The sequence below is a fragment of the Gymnogyps californianus genome, chromosome 3 (genome assembly GCF_018139145.2).
Source record: "Gymnogyps californianus isolate 813 chromosome 3, ASM1813914v2, whole genome shotgun sequence".
NCBI classification, from domain to species: Eukaryota; Metazoa; Chordata; class Aves; order Accipitriformes; family Cathartidae; genus Gymnogyps; species Gymnogyps californianus.
Genome location: NC_059473.1, coordinates 42792 through 58322, shown reverse-complemented (window position 1 = coordinate 58322; position 15531 = coordinate 42792). Strand labels below are relative to the sequence as shown.

The 15531-nt window shown below is 46.0% G+C and overlaps 2 protein-coding genes across 5 annotated transcripts in view; both read left to right on the top strand.

The window, feature by feature from the left end:
* RIN2 (Ras and Rab interactor 2) overlaps nucleotides 1–6270 on the top strand; it is an 83045-nt gene extending 76775 nt beyond the window's left edge. For all 4 annotated transcript variants that reach the window (XM_050895010.1, XM_050895008.1, XM_050895009.1 and 1 more), the window contains 2 exons: nucleotides 1056–1219; nucleotides 4409–6270. In XM_050895010.1, the coding sequence (XP_050750967.1) occupies nucleotides 1056–1219; nucleotides 4409–4726 (482 nt within the window). In that variant the 3' untranslated portion in view covers nucleotides 4727–6270. The remainder of the gene's footprint in view (nucleotides 1–1055; nucleotides 1220–4408) is intronic.
* A 1701-nt stretch (nucleotides 6271–7971) lies between these two features.
* On the top strand, nucleotides 7972–13089 carry NAA20 (N-alpha-acetyltransferase 20, NatB catalytic subunit). The gene is made up of 7 exons (XM_050893722.1): nucleotides 7972–8108; nucleotides 8267–8497; nucleotides 9332–9533; nucleotides 10555–10700; nucleotides 11457–11628; nucleotides 12089–12249; nucleotides 12629–13089. Exons 3-6 carry the CDS (start codon nucleotides 9379–9381, stop codon nucleotides 12168–12170), a joined length of 555 nt encoding a protein of 184 aa, XP_050749679.1. The 5' UTR covers nucleotides 7972–8108; nucleotides 8267–8497; nucleotides 9332–9378; the 3' UTR covers nucleotides 12171–12249; nucleotides 12629–13089.
* Nucleotides 13090–15531: the final 2442 nt, after the last annotated feature.

The following is a 15531-nucleotide window of genomic DNA, read 5'->3' as shown; positions in this document are numbered from 1 at the left end:
AAATGTAACGTATGGTCCTATTTGTCTCATGGGTCTTGCATATGTTTTATGTATTAAACTTGTTGCAAAGCTAAAGGCCAAGAGGATGCTATCAGTAGTACAGAAAATACTACTGTGAGCATAGAATGCATCTTTGAGTGACTCCGTGAATAGACTGTGCTGCCTCTTACTTGGACGCTCCCACTCAAATAGTTTGCAAAAAAAAAAAAAAGTGAGAGAAACAAATGACAGCATGACTTTTGTTTCTCTTGGTTGTCGAGGACTGTTACCTCCTGTTGAGACTCCTTTTCCTTTGTGACCTGCAGCTGCTTTTGTACATAGGCAACTCTGTCGCAGCTTTAATTTGTTCTCCGCTCATGTAATGAAGGTGAAGTACGGAGGACCATACACATCACCTCCTGAACTAGTTGGACATTATGGGGAATGCTAAAAAAGTGACAAACACGGTCTTCCTTTTAAAAACAAAAGCAAACTCTTTGGGATGCTTCCGGGGTACAAATCACACACTCAGGCGTTGCTTTATTGCCCCTAAGGGTGGTTGCTTTTAAGTTCCTGAACAGTGGTAGATTGTCTTTTACTTTGTTTGAACAGCTATGTTTTTATTTCATCCACACTTGAAGTTCGGGAAGAGAACGAATCACTGTTTGGAAGTTGTTTAGAAGAAAACTCTTGTTCCAACTTTGTAAAAACACTCAGGAGTAAAGGAGTGACACCAGTCGTTTAAGTAACCAGCTATCCCCAGCGCTAGCGGACCCAGAGTTAGATACTATTGCACCACTTGATAATATGGAGTGCCTGCAACCACTGCATGTCTCTTAGCAGCTGAGAACACACCATCCGGTATTTTGCAGGCCAGTGAGCTGTTTTTCTTTATGTATAGATAGTTTGGCAATAGAGTACAGGGACTTCCATAAATGTGTGTGTGTGTATATGTGTGTGTGTATATATATATATATATATAAAAAATTGTGTTTGTACTTGTGAGTGTAACCAGTCGGAACTAGCATGGTGTTTGTGACCACTCTGAGAAGTTCCTCCCTCGCTGTCCTTCACAGGGGGCTATTACTTGACGAGCGCTTATGGAGCACTTTCACTGATCAAGAACTTCCAGGAAGAACAAGCTGCCCGACTGCTAAGCTCAGAAGCCAGAGATACTCTCCGCCAATGGCACAAGAGGAGGACAACTAACAGGACGATACCTTCAGTTGATGATTTTCAGGTAGAGCTTAGGGCTGAGGAGAAAAACAGGGGATGATTGTTTTGTTGGAAATCCCCATTTGAGAGGTATGATTCACAACGATTCCCTTGGGGCCACAAGGTAAGCGGAGTGGAGCAGTGCTGAGAATATGGCTGGCCAATTTGCCTTGGTTTTGAAGTCTTTGCACTTTATATAATAGAGTTTGATTACGGTGGTTTAAAGAAAAACACTAAATAATGGAGCTTTCCCACCCTCCCTTCTATTTAAGTCATGCAGAGCAAGGGCAAACTGAATCGTGTCTTAGATTCAGCTTCTTTGTATGCTTTACTGTTAAAAAGAACAAATCCAGATTTCCAGTGCTATAAATCAGCACAACTCCCCAGTAGCTAATGGTGGCATACAGCAGGTAATAGAGAGGAGAGGTGGGAGAAAAGCTTGCCTACAGTTTTAAAGTTTAAGGAAGGAGCAGAGTTCTATACTATGGATGTCTTCATGTTTGTTTGTGTTTTTTCCCTCCCCTCCATTTCTTGCTGCTCTTTCAGAGCAGGGCAGTAACTTCAGCTGAAGAATAACAAAACAGTCGGGATTACTTCATCTTTTAAAACCAGGCCTGCGTGTCTGTCATATAGCGTGCTGTTGACTGTCTGTTCAGATGCATCGGTTTGTGGACTGAAGCAAGGAGGATGTTGGAATCGAGAAGAAAGGATTTACTCCTTTGTGTTCAGTTGTTTACAGTTCATACCGCAGCGCAAAGTTGCCAGAGAGGCTAATGACAACCATCAATTAGATATGATGTCGTTCAGAGGTTGAGAAATGAAGGTGCGGGGGTCATCAGGAGATCACGAAACCTTTCAGTTGAGGCTCCTCCTGCTTTATCAGTGTCCATGCAAACGACTACAGCACAACACTGAACAGGAAGGAGCTGGGAAAAGAAGCAGTCTTCCACAATTTGCCTCTCTTAGGAAGAGAACTGATAAACAGAAATTCCAAACTACGGCCGGTGCCCAAAGCTAGTCCGTCTTACTGGGATCCATTTTATATTCTGCTTACCTGTAGCTAGGTGTCATATTCAAGTAGCTCGAGTCTTTGTTCTTTCTAGCAGAACACTACACTTTTCATAGGAAAATTCATCACCTTGTATTTCTGCTGGATGACTAAATGACAGAAGACTCTTTTCAGCAGGATCTTGTATTCCGTTTCACCTTCTCTTCCTCAGCAAATGAACTTCAGCCCAGCTGATTGTGCAGCTGGATGCCGTGCTGGATGCGGGAAGATGCCGGGGGGCGGGGGAAAAGCTGGCACCAAGCGTGTCCAGTGCTGCTGCTGCTTCTTGGTTGTCTCTCTCAAAAGAGAGCCTCGAATCAGTAAGATCACACCACTTCCAGGCTATGCTTGGCACAAATTCAAGCATTTTGCTGCCTGCTCGGAATGCCAGTTTTCCATCTCCTTTCTCCACGTCCTGCAGTCCTGAAATGAAGCACCTTCCCTACAACCCATGTGTAACGCAACTTGAGCTCAACTCCTCTTTCCCACGTTGAAGCAGGATGTGATCGCTGCATTTCTGTGATGCAGTCTCACAGCCTTGTCAGCTTGTGGGCCCTGGGAGGCCTTCATCCTCCCTCCCTTAAAGGATGGAAAAGCAAAAAAATCCCGTATTTTGATGATGATTAAATACAACTTTCTGATACTGCACACATAATTTTGATACTCAGTATATGACTTGCAGGCATTTGTACAAACTTCGGCCTCTCCTTGAAGCAATCCTGTCTGTCTAAAAGCACGTGCATTTAAAAGCAGGTCTTCTGTGTGTTTAACTACATTAGAAATTAAAACTGTAGCGTGTGTTGCCTTATGTAGGGCTGATTTTTTTATAATTTCTTCACACTGGGTGACAAAAATGGATTAGTTCTATTCAGTCAGGTTCAGTCCCAATGGTTTAAATGCTGTTGCGAAGCTTCAGTGTTTCAGTCTGCAAGCTATCAAAAAATACTTTAATAAAAGACAAGAGTGCCCTTTGGAAGTGAAGTCATGTGAACATTCTTCTCAGTCTTAGCTTTTAACAGCTTGTTTTTATGAAATGTAATTTTTTTACCATTGTGATTTAGCATGCTTAATTTATTCAGCATACAAATATAGGCACCAGCTCAGTCAATAAACAGGTCTTTCTCACTGTCATTTTTTCCCACCCCCTTTACTTTTGCTGCTTTTTAGTCTTTAATGGCAGTTAATTTCTTTTTAAAAAAAGCATGTGACAGCAGGCTGCTTTGTTCGTGTGTCCAAAAGTTTTTTGTGTGGGTTTTTCCCCCCCAGTTGTTGCTTTTTATTTTACTTTTTAAATGCTTTTTGAAAGGTAGAACTGAGTTTCCTTGTCGGGCATATCTAGAATTTATCCATGTTATCAGAGTTGTGGGCATGTGTCCGTTTCAACAGAGAAAAAAGACCCAGCTTTTGCCTCAAGATTGTATGGATTTACTCTAACGCTGAGGAGTAAATTTTCTTTCTGCATCCCTCTCAGCCTTATTTAAAAAACGAAAACGCTGTCACACGAAACTTGGTTGCGTCAGGCTCAGGCACCAAATTGCCACCGGTTAACGCGATGAAAATATCCTCCGTGAGGACGGATTGCCTTTTGCATACTGCAGCGTAAGAGTGCAAACAGTTTATCGTGCAGTAACTTGTGGATCAACACCCTCGTGTGCCGCTGGCAGAGGCTTTTGTTTTTTTTTTTTTTTTTTCTTCTTTTTCCTTCTGACTAACATACTGCGTGAAGCTTCTGTTCTATAGCATTGACAGAGCAGTAGCAGCAGCATCTCTCGGGCGTGCTGCCTCGGACGTTTATTTTGCTTCCCGGCATTTTGTTTCCTAGTAAGGCCAAACATCAAGTCCCGGTGAAACCAGGGGTGTTTTCCCTGTGGCTTTGAGGCTGTATCTGTTCACTCTTAATTGCAGGGTTAGAACATCAGCCAAGGAAAGGAGGATGTCGGGTTACGAGTTTCTATTATGCCCACCGCAGGCGTGCCACAGTCTTGCCACCACCATCGCAATTCACGAGGTGGCCGTAATGTACAGGAACCGCCGGGGTGTGTTTCACAACTCGAACACGGAGAGGCTTGCTGTTTGTTGCTGACTCCTCGGTTTTCAGAGGATGAGTTTTGGGTTTTTGAGTTTTGGTTGTTTTGAGTTTCTGATGCCTGTTTTCTCATTCTACAGAACTACCTTCGTGTTGCATTCCAGGAAATTAACAGTGGATGTACAGGAAAGACCTTACTAGTAAGACCATACATCACTACCGAAGACGTATGTCAGCTTTGTGCTGAAAAGTTTAAAGTGGACAATCCAGAAGAGTATAGCCTGTTTCTTTTTGTTGATGACACCTGGCAGCAACTGACGGAGGACACCTACCCTCAGAAAATTAAGGCAGAGTTGCACAGCCGTCCGCAACCCCAGGTCTTTCACTTCGTCTACAAGCGCATTAACAGCGATCCGTATGGTGCCATTTTTCAAAACAATGATGACTCAGCTTCTTAAAACCAGCAACTCATCGTTTAATTCCGGTTCCTTGTTAACTGTTGAAAACATCTTTGTTGGCTGCCTGCCTTAGGAGCTAAAACAGGTCTTAAACCGTAAATGCCTAGTAAAACACGCGCAGCCACTTCTAGCGTTGCTTACAAAAACCCATGTAAACCATGCATACGGCCAGTTATGCGGAATATTCCACCAGCGTGTTTGTTTGAGTAAACAGCCCATGAGGCTGAATTTCTTGTACCACAGACTCTTTTGAAGCATATTATACTGTGGCCCTCTGCAGGTCTTTTGCTGTAGTGTGCAAAAATCTATTTTCTTACACTCATCCTTTAGCCAAATGTCATTTTGATTTAAATATATGTACGCGAGACAAGTATTTCAGTAAACTGGCTGGTATGAGCTCAGTTTCACCAGCAGGAGTTTGACAAGACTGTCCGATGCAGGGCATCAGTTAACTCATAATTACCTGGATGATTGCATCCTTTCCTAATTTTTTTTTAATTACAGAAAATCGCCATGTTTTTATATATATATATATCATAGAAATTTTATAGCAGTTGCAGGTAAACTGTCAGGGTTGGTTTTTGAAATATTTTTTTAACTATAAAGTATTCTATAATTATGCATGTGATTTTAACATTTAATATACAAGAATAAATCTCTTGCTGGTTTTAGAGTATTGCATTAAAAGTCTCTGTGGTTTCTCTTTTCCTGTTACAGGAGAGTTCTTATGGAACCTGGGTTATCTGTAAGAAGATTGTAACATTGGCACTGGCGATTTCAGTGCCTTTATCTGAACTTGATGTACTGTTATCTGGATTATTGTTTATATGCATTGTTTTAGACAGAACTAGGGGGTTGGAAGAGGAAATGGAAAGAAAAGGATGTAGAGAAGGGGCAGAGAAAGAATGTAGAGAACCTCATTTAGGATTAAAATGTGTCAGTCTGCTGGTTCAGGCTCCTCGCAGAAAATAAGCGAGGGAGGTCGGTGAGGAACTTTTATGTGAGCAGTATTGTAGATTTGCAGCGGGATTTGGCAGCACCTATCCCAGATACTATTTGTGTTAGCAGAGGATTAAATATATCAGTGAGGTGAAGGAGAACACTAACTGTTTTGTATAGCCTGTCGCCAACATCAAAATGGGTCTTGGACTGAAGAATGTGTTGTAGCATTTCATGGTTCCGAGTTACTCGGGAGGCGAGATGTGAAAGTCAGTCCTACGTATGCAAAAATAAAATGGTATTAAACGTGTTTGTTGTGGAGATTTGTCCAAGATAACCGACGCCGTGGGTGATGCTCTGGGCCCTACTTACGTCAGTTAGGGCTGCTCTCTTCAGAGGGACGTGGGGTTGTCCCCAGGTCTGGTGTGAGCAGTGTAACGTAAGGCAGACGATTACAAAAATGTCGTAAGCAGCACGTGTATTGTACGTACGGAGATCCGTAGCATTTTTGTCGGTTTGCCGTGTATCTGAAACCCCTGGCACATGTTTGTATTTCATTTTGTAAATGGTGAGTTTTGCACATAATAATACATTGTAATATTGAACTATAATTTGGGATGTTGTGTGCTGTGGTTTTTGGGGTGGTTTTTTTTTTTTTTCCTCGAAGAAATGGTTCACACCTGAATGTTTTGTGTGTCAGCAGACTCTGATGCTGCTGCTTTTCATACCGCTCGGCTCACTTTAAACTCTTTGCAACGGAAGGATGCAATAACATCATTACCTAGTTAGTGTGCTTGACCTGAACCGTCGGTAGAAGCAGCAGGCAGGCATCTTGACAGCCGAACCATTTCTCGTGAAGTTAAAACTGACATTCAGTGCTAAAGAAAATTCCGCTGTTTTCATACGATGGCGGCCCTGCTTAGGGGAGGGAAGGACTGGGGCAGAGAGGCAAAGCATTAAGAAACGCAGAATTTCAGGCGTGAAACGAAGGAAAGCAGAGAGTGCAAAAAGGGAAACGCGTGCCCAAACCACCTCAAGATGATTCCGCTGTCTGTTCTTGTGCAATTGTTTCTTTTGAAAATTAGAACATTTTATTCACTGTGCTGTGCAAAACACTTCTCACTTCTCATAATGCCAGGAAACAGATGATACAAAAACTTTGGAAGGAATTTGGACTTGTAAAAATAAGCTATTCTGTCTTCTCCAATGCGAGGTGTTTGATGTTATGAAATACTGAAAAGCAAGAAAAAGCTTACAGTTGAGGTGGTCTCTATTTGTTACTCCCTCTTTTTAAATAGAGAAGTGACTGGAAAGGCTAAAGGAAGCAAAGTTGGAGGTAATAAATCCCTAAGTCTTACTAATAGAAGAGGCTTAATAGAGAAGTTAACACTACGTTAGGGGATTAGTTGTGAATTCACAGAAAGCACATGCTGCTAAATCATAGAATGCCACCTGCAACAGCTTAAATCACATCTAACTTCTTGTTGTCGTTTCCCCATGTTGTTTTTCTTATTTTTCATCTTAAAGGCTGTCATCCTTCTTCGCGGTCTCAGCCTTCCAGGCAATTCTTACGCTCAGCGGATCGTTCTTTCTCTGCTGGAGTTGCAGCATCACAGACCGGGTGAGGATTCATTACCGGGCAGGGGGGAAGGCCATTTCTGTGGAATTCCAGAAAACGAAGAGTGCGCAAAGTCTGCTTGGCAGATAGATTAGCCCGATTTAAAAAAAATAAATAAATAAAAGAGTTACTGTGCTGCTCTCCTAGCTCCTGCCAGGATGGCGGAGATACAGGCGGGGACGGGGGGGGGGGGATAAGGGAAAATGACCCAAATCAAGCTGCTGGCGCAGAGGGAAGGCTGTATTTTCCGTTAAATACTGTTTGTGAGAGAGTTTGCGTGAGACCGCCCCTTCCAGAGGGGACGAGAGAAGCCAAGGGAGCCCAGGTCCCGGCCCCTGCTGCCGGCGGTGGCTCTCGGGGGCCACGTCTGTGCGGCTCCCCGTGGGGCTGCCGCAGCCAGGCTCCGAGCCCCTCCCGCCACTGCAGCCCCCCCGGCCCGGCCCGGCCCCGCCGCTCCTCCCTCCGCCGCCGCCTCCCTCAAGCCTTCCCAGCTGCTCCGCTTCCCGCCTCTCCGTGGCGGAAGGGGATCCTTGGGCGGCGGGAGCGCTTCCGGGGCTCTCCCTTCCCTCAGGCGCCGCTGCCGCTCCCCCGGGGGGAGCTCGGGGCGCCCCGGCCGGCCGGTGAGCGGGGCTCGGGCCGGTGCTGAGCGTTGCTCTCTTCCCCCCCCCTCCACCCCTCCGCAGCAACCTGGACCGGCTGAGGGAGACCGTATCCTTCCCGCTGCCGCCGGGGAGGAGGCGCGGGGCCTAGCGGCTGGGCGGCAGCCTGCTCCTTAACCGAGCGCCCCGGTACGGGATAGCGTTCCGCCTGCAGTACCTGGCCCCGGTACGTCGTTGCCGCCGAGGCGCCCGGCGGGGAGCTGATGGCTTACGGCGAGCGCGGCGCTGGCTTTCCCAGTGTCACCGCCTTTCCCGGTGTCACCGCCTCGCTGCCTCGGGGTATTATAAGGCGGGGAGCCTGTCTGACTCTTGGCGTTTTCCCAGTCGCCGGCAGGGAAGAGGAACGTTAAACCTCGTCTTCCCGTCTCATGGACGCCTTGGGGTGGCACGTAGGCCTGGCAGCAGTTCTCGGTTTGACGTTCCTAGCGAGTCTCGGCTTGCGGTACCGGCCGCCCGGGTTCTGTAGCGGTGGGCGTCCGGGCATGGAGCGTTGCTGTAGGCCTGGAGCGAAGTCCCCGCGCTCGGCTCCAGTCTCCGCATGCTGTCGGGCCGCCGGTACGTAGAAATTGCTGGGCCGGGGTTCAGCGTTGCCCTGTAAGGGAATGCTCTGAGTCGGGAGGTCGTTTGCTTATTTGCCGTGGAGTGGTCGTGTTTTTCGGACGTCGTTCCGAATAGAACTGCTGGTTTGTTTGTTCCTTCCAGGTTCCCCCCCTTTTGGGGTGGGGTTGGGGCAGAATAAGGGTCTTTGCAGGGAAATAAAGTATTTAACATAGTCAAGCTTAAAGCTTTATTTGCTGTACGGAAGGTTTCTCCGTATTCACCACATTGCTTATTAGCAGCGAGTATTTATAAGAGTACCATGTGGAAGCGTGAATATTCCTTAGTGAACTAACACTGGTTTGGCTCTGTGTGGAAAAGGAGAGGAACTACAAAGAAGCCCCCCAAAACAACGTGTGTCATCCCCCCCCCCCTTTTTTTTTCCCCTCAAACATACCATGTTTGCAGGGCCTTAGCTTTCTGGCAAAGCTTCCCAAGCCCTACACCCCCACAGCCACCAAAAGCCTCCAGCAGGTGAGTTAGTTTTGGGCTTCTAGCCCTCTGTTCCTCCATTATTTTAGTCAGGTCCTGAATTCTGCTCAGTTAAAGACTCACGAGAATCGCTTAAAATTTCTATTTGGAAGTCATGCCTCCACCAATGAATTTGCAAAAAAAAAAAAATGTTTTTTTTTTTTTTACACTAGTCAAGCAGCTACTGTAATACTTGAGCAAAATGACATTTTTAGCGGTTGCTGAATCCCAGAGTAATGACGTAGACATCCCTGTTTGAGCGTTTACTACAGTCATTGCATCGTTTGTTTATATGCTGCTTTGCTTGGTTCTTTTGTGAAGGTGTATAGCTGTGGGTGGCGCGTTATTCCGAAGGTGCTACTGCGCTGATGCTCTGGGTGTTCGCAGTAACGGGTGAAGCGGAAGGCTCAGTGCCTAGGGAGGAGTGGCATGGCCGTGTTACTGCGCTCTCTGTTGCACCAGAATTTCGACGGCTGGGCTTGGCCGCTAAATTGATGGAACTACTGGAAGGAATTTCAGAAAAGTGAGTACTGTGCTGATCTTTAAATTTACCTTTCAAAGTAATCTTTCCACAGACACCTGTCCATGGCTTAGATATTTGATTTGCGTGAAACAGACCTAGAACTTTGCTTTCAGTAGTGCTCTGATTCGCTGAAATTCCCCGTAGTTAGAGAACAAAATTTATGAGTGTTGCTTGGCAGTTTAAAATCTCAGGGTTTCTCTGCAAGCTAACTTGCCAGAACGAGTAGGAAATAGCCTGAATTCCAATAGCAGTACTGTATAAAAGGTCCTTTTCTGGACAGGAAAAGAGCTTCGCGAAATGTCGACACCCTTTCCCGTAGGGCCTCCAACGTACTTCTTCGGTAATTGTGGGCTTTGTGTGATTCCCTCGGGCACAATCTGGAACAAATTTTGTACGGCAGACAGTATCTTAGCTTACTTTCTGTCTCGCGCTTGGTTACTTGTACCTGCAGGAAATTTAATTTAGCGTCAAATGAACCCACAGGGAAACGTCCCCAACTCATGCTGGTAGGGCAACCCCGCTGTAGTTGGTAAAATCAGAAAATAGTACGATGTTTTGACAAACTCGCTTTGTAAGGAGAAGGCCTGTCTCCTGTCAGGCAGCTGAGTTCTGTGGCCGATTCCACCCCCCGCCCCCCCGTGCACTCTGAAGGAGGCAGTCCCGAAGCCAACGCAATCTAAAATGTGGATTTTTATGTTTTGGGGTTTTTTTAATCATTTCTTATGGATATGAGGCTTGTGTGGGTGTTTAGCTTGCCCTGTTCTTTCTGTTCGTAATTCTGAACCCACTGGCTGGTGTAGAAGAGTGGTCGTATGAGGAAAATAAAACAAAACTTGTGCCTATGCTGGATTCGTCCCTTGGTAAAGGAGTGCATCTGTTATTACAGTGTGAAAGGTGTGTGATTAGCGTACCACATCATAAGACCTGCTCGTGGTCTGATTACAAGTTAGGGGTTGTTATTTACAAATACATTCACCTGCTATTCCTTACTGTGTTTTTCTGGTTTTTTATTTTTTCAAAGAAAGGGTGGATTTTTCGTCGATCTCTTTGTGAGAGTATCAAATCAGGTTGCGGTAAATATGTATAAGCAACTGGGCTACAGTGTGTACCGGGCGGTGTTAGAGTACTACTCTGCTAGCAGTGGAGAGCCAGATGAAGATGCTTATGGTAAGTGTTTGTTTGGCCTCAAGTTGGATGGAAAGATTCTCATGTTGAGGGTTCCTGGGCTTATTTGTATGATTTTTTAATTTTTTTTTTTAATATGAAACAAGTTCAGATGGTCGTTGATGAATGGGATTTTGTATACTGCTTCAGATAGCTTTTCCTACTGAACATTACATCAGTTCCAAAACTTATTCTGGCAGTTCACACATTTTGTAGCATCTGTGGCAAAATAAACTACAAGAATAAATTACTAAGTACAAACACATTTATCCTGTAGGTAACATGAAAATAAAAATGCGGTTTCTTGTTTAATTTTTCTTTCCGAGGAACGCTCACACCCGGTGGCTGGGCTTTTTGCTAATGTTACTGGGGGAAGGAATGGCAGTGCTTTCCTCCTTTCTTCCCCTAACAGGGACTGGAAACTTTGTTTTTCTCAGATGTCTGACTACAAATTTACAAGTGTCAGTGGTCAACAGTGGCAGAGAATTGGGTGGCATTTTCAATTTAAAAGGGAAGGAACATGGAAATTCAAGTATGTTAATGTTAATTCTGTTAACAGAACTGAAGCACCAGCTGCTTCCTCTTTCTAGATCTGCTTTCCTTTAAGTATCCTCCCCAAAGGGTTACGTGGCCGTGCTGTATACCTTTTCTGTTCTTGCACTATTTGTTTGATATGCTGGAGTACTATGAGATACAGGGGCTACGGACAGACACACACCATTGTTGCAGATGCCTTAAATCATATATTTGTCCCTTTAGCCTGCCATTTCCTTTCCGTTCAGCTGAGTTTCATGCAGCGTCGCATTCCAATTGATAACATTGCTGCTGAACGAGATGAAGGACATCAAACTATTCGAGCGTGTCCAGAGGAGGGCCACCAAGATGGTGAAAGGTCTCGAGGGCAAGACTTGCGAGGAGCGAGAAGAGCAGGGTGAGGAGTGGGACCCCATCGCAGTGTACCCCTTCCTCGAGGCAGGCAGCGGAGGTGCTGATCTCCTCTCCCTGGTGACCAGCGACAGGACGCGAGGAAATGGAATGAAGCTGCGTCAGGGGAAGTTCAGATTGGACATTAGGGAAAGGTTCTTCACCAAGAGGGCGGTCAGTCCCTGGAACAGGCTCCCCAGGGAGGTGGTCACGGCACCAAGCCCGTCAGAGTTCAAGGAGCGTCTGGACGATGCTCTTAGTCATACGGTTTAGTTTTAGGTAGTCCTGCGAGGAGCAGGGAGTGCTCCACTATGATCCTCGTGGGTCCCTTCCAACGTGAGATATTCTGTGATTCTAGGAAATCTTCTTGATTGAAAATGATCTTACTGTAATAGAGAATTCATTTAATACGGCTTTGTGCAATGACTGTCTTATTATAATAGCATTTTTTTTTCCTTTTGCCACAGATACGAGAAAAGCTCTTTCCAGAGATATGGAGAAGAAATCGATTATACCTCTGCCTCATCCTGTGAGACCAGAAGATTCTGAGTAACTGTAAGCTGTGATTCCCAGGCAACTTCCTAAGTGTGTCAGGTTCCTTCTGCCCCCAGCCCCCAAGAACTTATGGGTGAGAAATTTTAGGCTCAATGTTTTTCCGCATGAAATACCAAAAAGCAATATTGAGAGGCTTACTAATGCTGCTTCTGTTGGTAATGGCTGCACACTCCTGCGCTTACCCTGTTATTTTTCCTTTCAAATATTGGAAATTCAGAGACTGTTAAAATGGAATTACCTCCTGTATGGTGTTTTCTTGGTTTTCTTTCAAACCAAAAATACCTGAAGTCAGTAATAGTAAAAACCTCTTCAAATGCATTTATTCATGACCAATGAAAATACTGTACAATACCCAAGAAACACAGCAGGGGAAGGCAATGTATTAATACTTGCATGGAAGATAAACCTGTTATATGTAACTTAGAAATGTCTTTCCCCTTTTTATGGCACAGGCACGGGACTGAACTTAGGTTCACTGCTGATTTGAAAAAGCCACACAATCAAAGCAGTCAAGGGTCTCCATCCGCTATGGACCAGATTCAAGACCAATTCGGTGTTCTGGGTACCCATACAGACCTTAACATGCTGTGTCCGCTGAAGTAATCTGCGGTAAAGATTTCTTGTTTTCTCATACTCCTCTTGCTCAATTTCAAAGTCAATGTAGGATTTCCAAGGAACCTGCAAAAGAGTCTCCTTATGTTCACAGCATCCTCAGACAACCCTGTATCTAACACTGAGATAATGCAATTTATTTTTTTTAATGGAGGAGCATGAATACATGTGGAATTTGCAGAAATGCAATTCAGAGATCAGAGTATTAATTGACTGTATGAGCTAGGATTAAGACTAAGTAATAATCAGATCTTGGGCATGTAATCCATTTAGCTTACTCCTGTGAGCATGTTTCTCCCTTCGTGTTTTATAGTCCTGCATACCCTGCCAAGAAACAGATGCTAACTTAGAGGAGACACGGGCTGAGCCACTATGGTAAGCAGTTCTGTTCAGGCCGGTAGATTATGTACATTTAATTAGCCACACTGTGTAATAAATACTGGGGTTTGTTCCTGTTTTTCTTCCATCCTTATATCCAGCTTTCTGTCCCTTTTTTCCTCTCACTTTCTGTCCAGTGTCATGACGCGCTCATTGCGCGCTAGTTGCACGCTTGTTACTCGCTTGTTGCATGCTTGTTCTGTCCGCTCCCCTTCCCTACCCCGTTCCCCATCGCTGTTTTGCTCTCTTGGTTTTTTTTTGTTTTTTTTTTTTTCTTTTTAAAAAGTTCCCTGTGCCTTTTCTTTCGCTCCCCCATTCCTCTGTCCTGTGCCGTGTCCCATTTTTGAGGCCATGGAAGTGACATCAGGAGTGACAGGTTGTCAGCAGCAGGTCCTCCAGCCCATCACTGTTTTTACCTTCTCCACCTCTTTGTCCTAATCTGCATCTCTCTCTCTCTTACTCAATCCCTCTCCTCTGTTCTCTGTCCTACTTTTTCTCTCTCCATACGTCCCACTCCCTGTCCCCATCTTGATCCTTCCTTCCTTCTTCCTCTCCTTTTTCTTTGTCTGTCCTTTTGTCCTGCTGCCTGACCCTATTTCTTCCTCCATCTCACCATGCTTTTCCCTGGACCTTTCTGCCTCTGCTCCTCAGTCTTTTTCCCTTGTCTTACTTTTCTCTTTATAACCTTCTGTCCTGCTCCCCATCCCTCTCTTTCTCCATCCCTGTCTGCTGCTCCTTGCCCCATCTTTCTCTCCCCCCCGTCATTCTCTCTCCATCTTTCTGTGTCCTTGTCTCCCTCTTTGTCTCTCTATCCCTCTGTCCTTCTGTCGTGGTTTAACCTCAGCCAGCAGCTAAGCACCACGCAGCCGCTCCCTCGCTCCTCCCCGCTCCCAGTGGGACAGGGAGGAGAATTGGGGGGAAAAAAAAAAAGTAAAACTCGTAGGTTGAGATAAGAACAGTTTATTAACTAAAATAAAACATAATAATAACAATAATAATAAAATGTAGTAGTAATAATAAGTGTAATGAAAAGGAATATAAAAAAAAGAGAGAAATAAAACCCAAGAAAAAGACAAATGATGCACAATGCAATTGCTCACCACCCGCTGACCCATGCCCCAGCAGCGATCCGCCCCTCCCGGCCAACTCCCCCCAGTTTATATACTGGGCATGAGGTTCCATGGTATGGAATACCCCTTTGGCTAGTTGGGGTCAGCTGCCCTGGCCGTGCTCCCTCCCAGCTCCTTGCACACCTGCTTGCTGGCAGAGCATGGGAAACTGAAAAGTCCTTGGCTGAAGATAAGCGCTACTTAGCACCAACTAAACCATCAGCGTGTTATCGACATCATTCTCACACTAAATCCAAAACCCAGCACTGTACCTGCTACTAGGAGGAAAATTACCTCTGTCCCAGCTGAAACCAGGACAGCTTCTTGTGTCTTTACCACTGTGTCCTCTCTTCTCATTCTGTCCCAGCATCCTGCTCCCTGATCCTCTTTCCCGCTGTTGCTCTGTCCTTTTATCTGTCCTTCTCACCCCCCACCTTGTTCCCCTCATGCTCCCTCTTCCTTTTTTATTCTCTGTTGCTCCGTCCTGCTCCCTGGGCCATCGTTTCTCAGTGTATCCCTCCGTCCTGCTCCCTGCCCTTACTCTTTTTGAACCCCTCTCCGTTGTGCTGCCCATCCCAGGTTTCTTCCTCATCTCCATCCTGCTCCCTGTCCTTAGTTTTCTTTCTCTGTCCTCCTGCGCCCTCGTTCTGCCTCTCCTCCCCTGTCCCTGCTGCTTTTTACCCCGCTCGGCGGCAGTGTAGCGGTGAGCGTCCCCGCCTGCCGCGCAGTGCCGCGGCGTTCCGTTCCCCGACGGGGAGGTGCCGCTGCCTGTTGGGGACATGGCTTAGTGGCGGACTTGGCAGCGCAAGGTTAACAGTTGGACTTTGGATGATCTTATTCCAACCTAAACCCTGCTTTGGTTCTTTGTCTGTCTCTGTCGTGCTCCCTGTTTTTTCCCCTCTTGCTGCGCCTCTGTCCTTGTTCTTGTCCCTGTCTTTTCTGTCTTTCTCTTGCTGTCCTGTTCCCTGCCTCATGCTTTCTCACTACATCCCCCTGTCCAGCCGGCTGCCACTGTCCTCCTCTCTTCCAGCGTCCTGCGCCCCGCTCCTCATTTTTGGCAGCCTCCACCTCTGCGCAGCAGCCCATCGCTCCAGGAGCCGACTGACTGTCCATCCGTCCGTTCCCCGCCAAACCGACGAGCGTGGCTGTGGGAACGACAGCCGAGGCGTCCCAGCAGCAGGGCCAGCATCGGGGCCCCGAGCTCCGGCGCAGATTCGCTCCCGGGGCTTGTTACGTGCGTGACGGAATAAACGCTC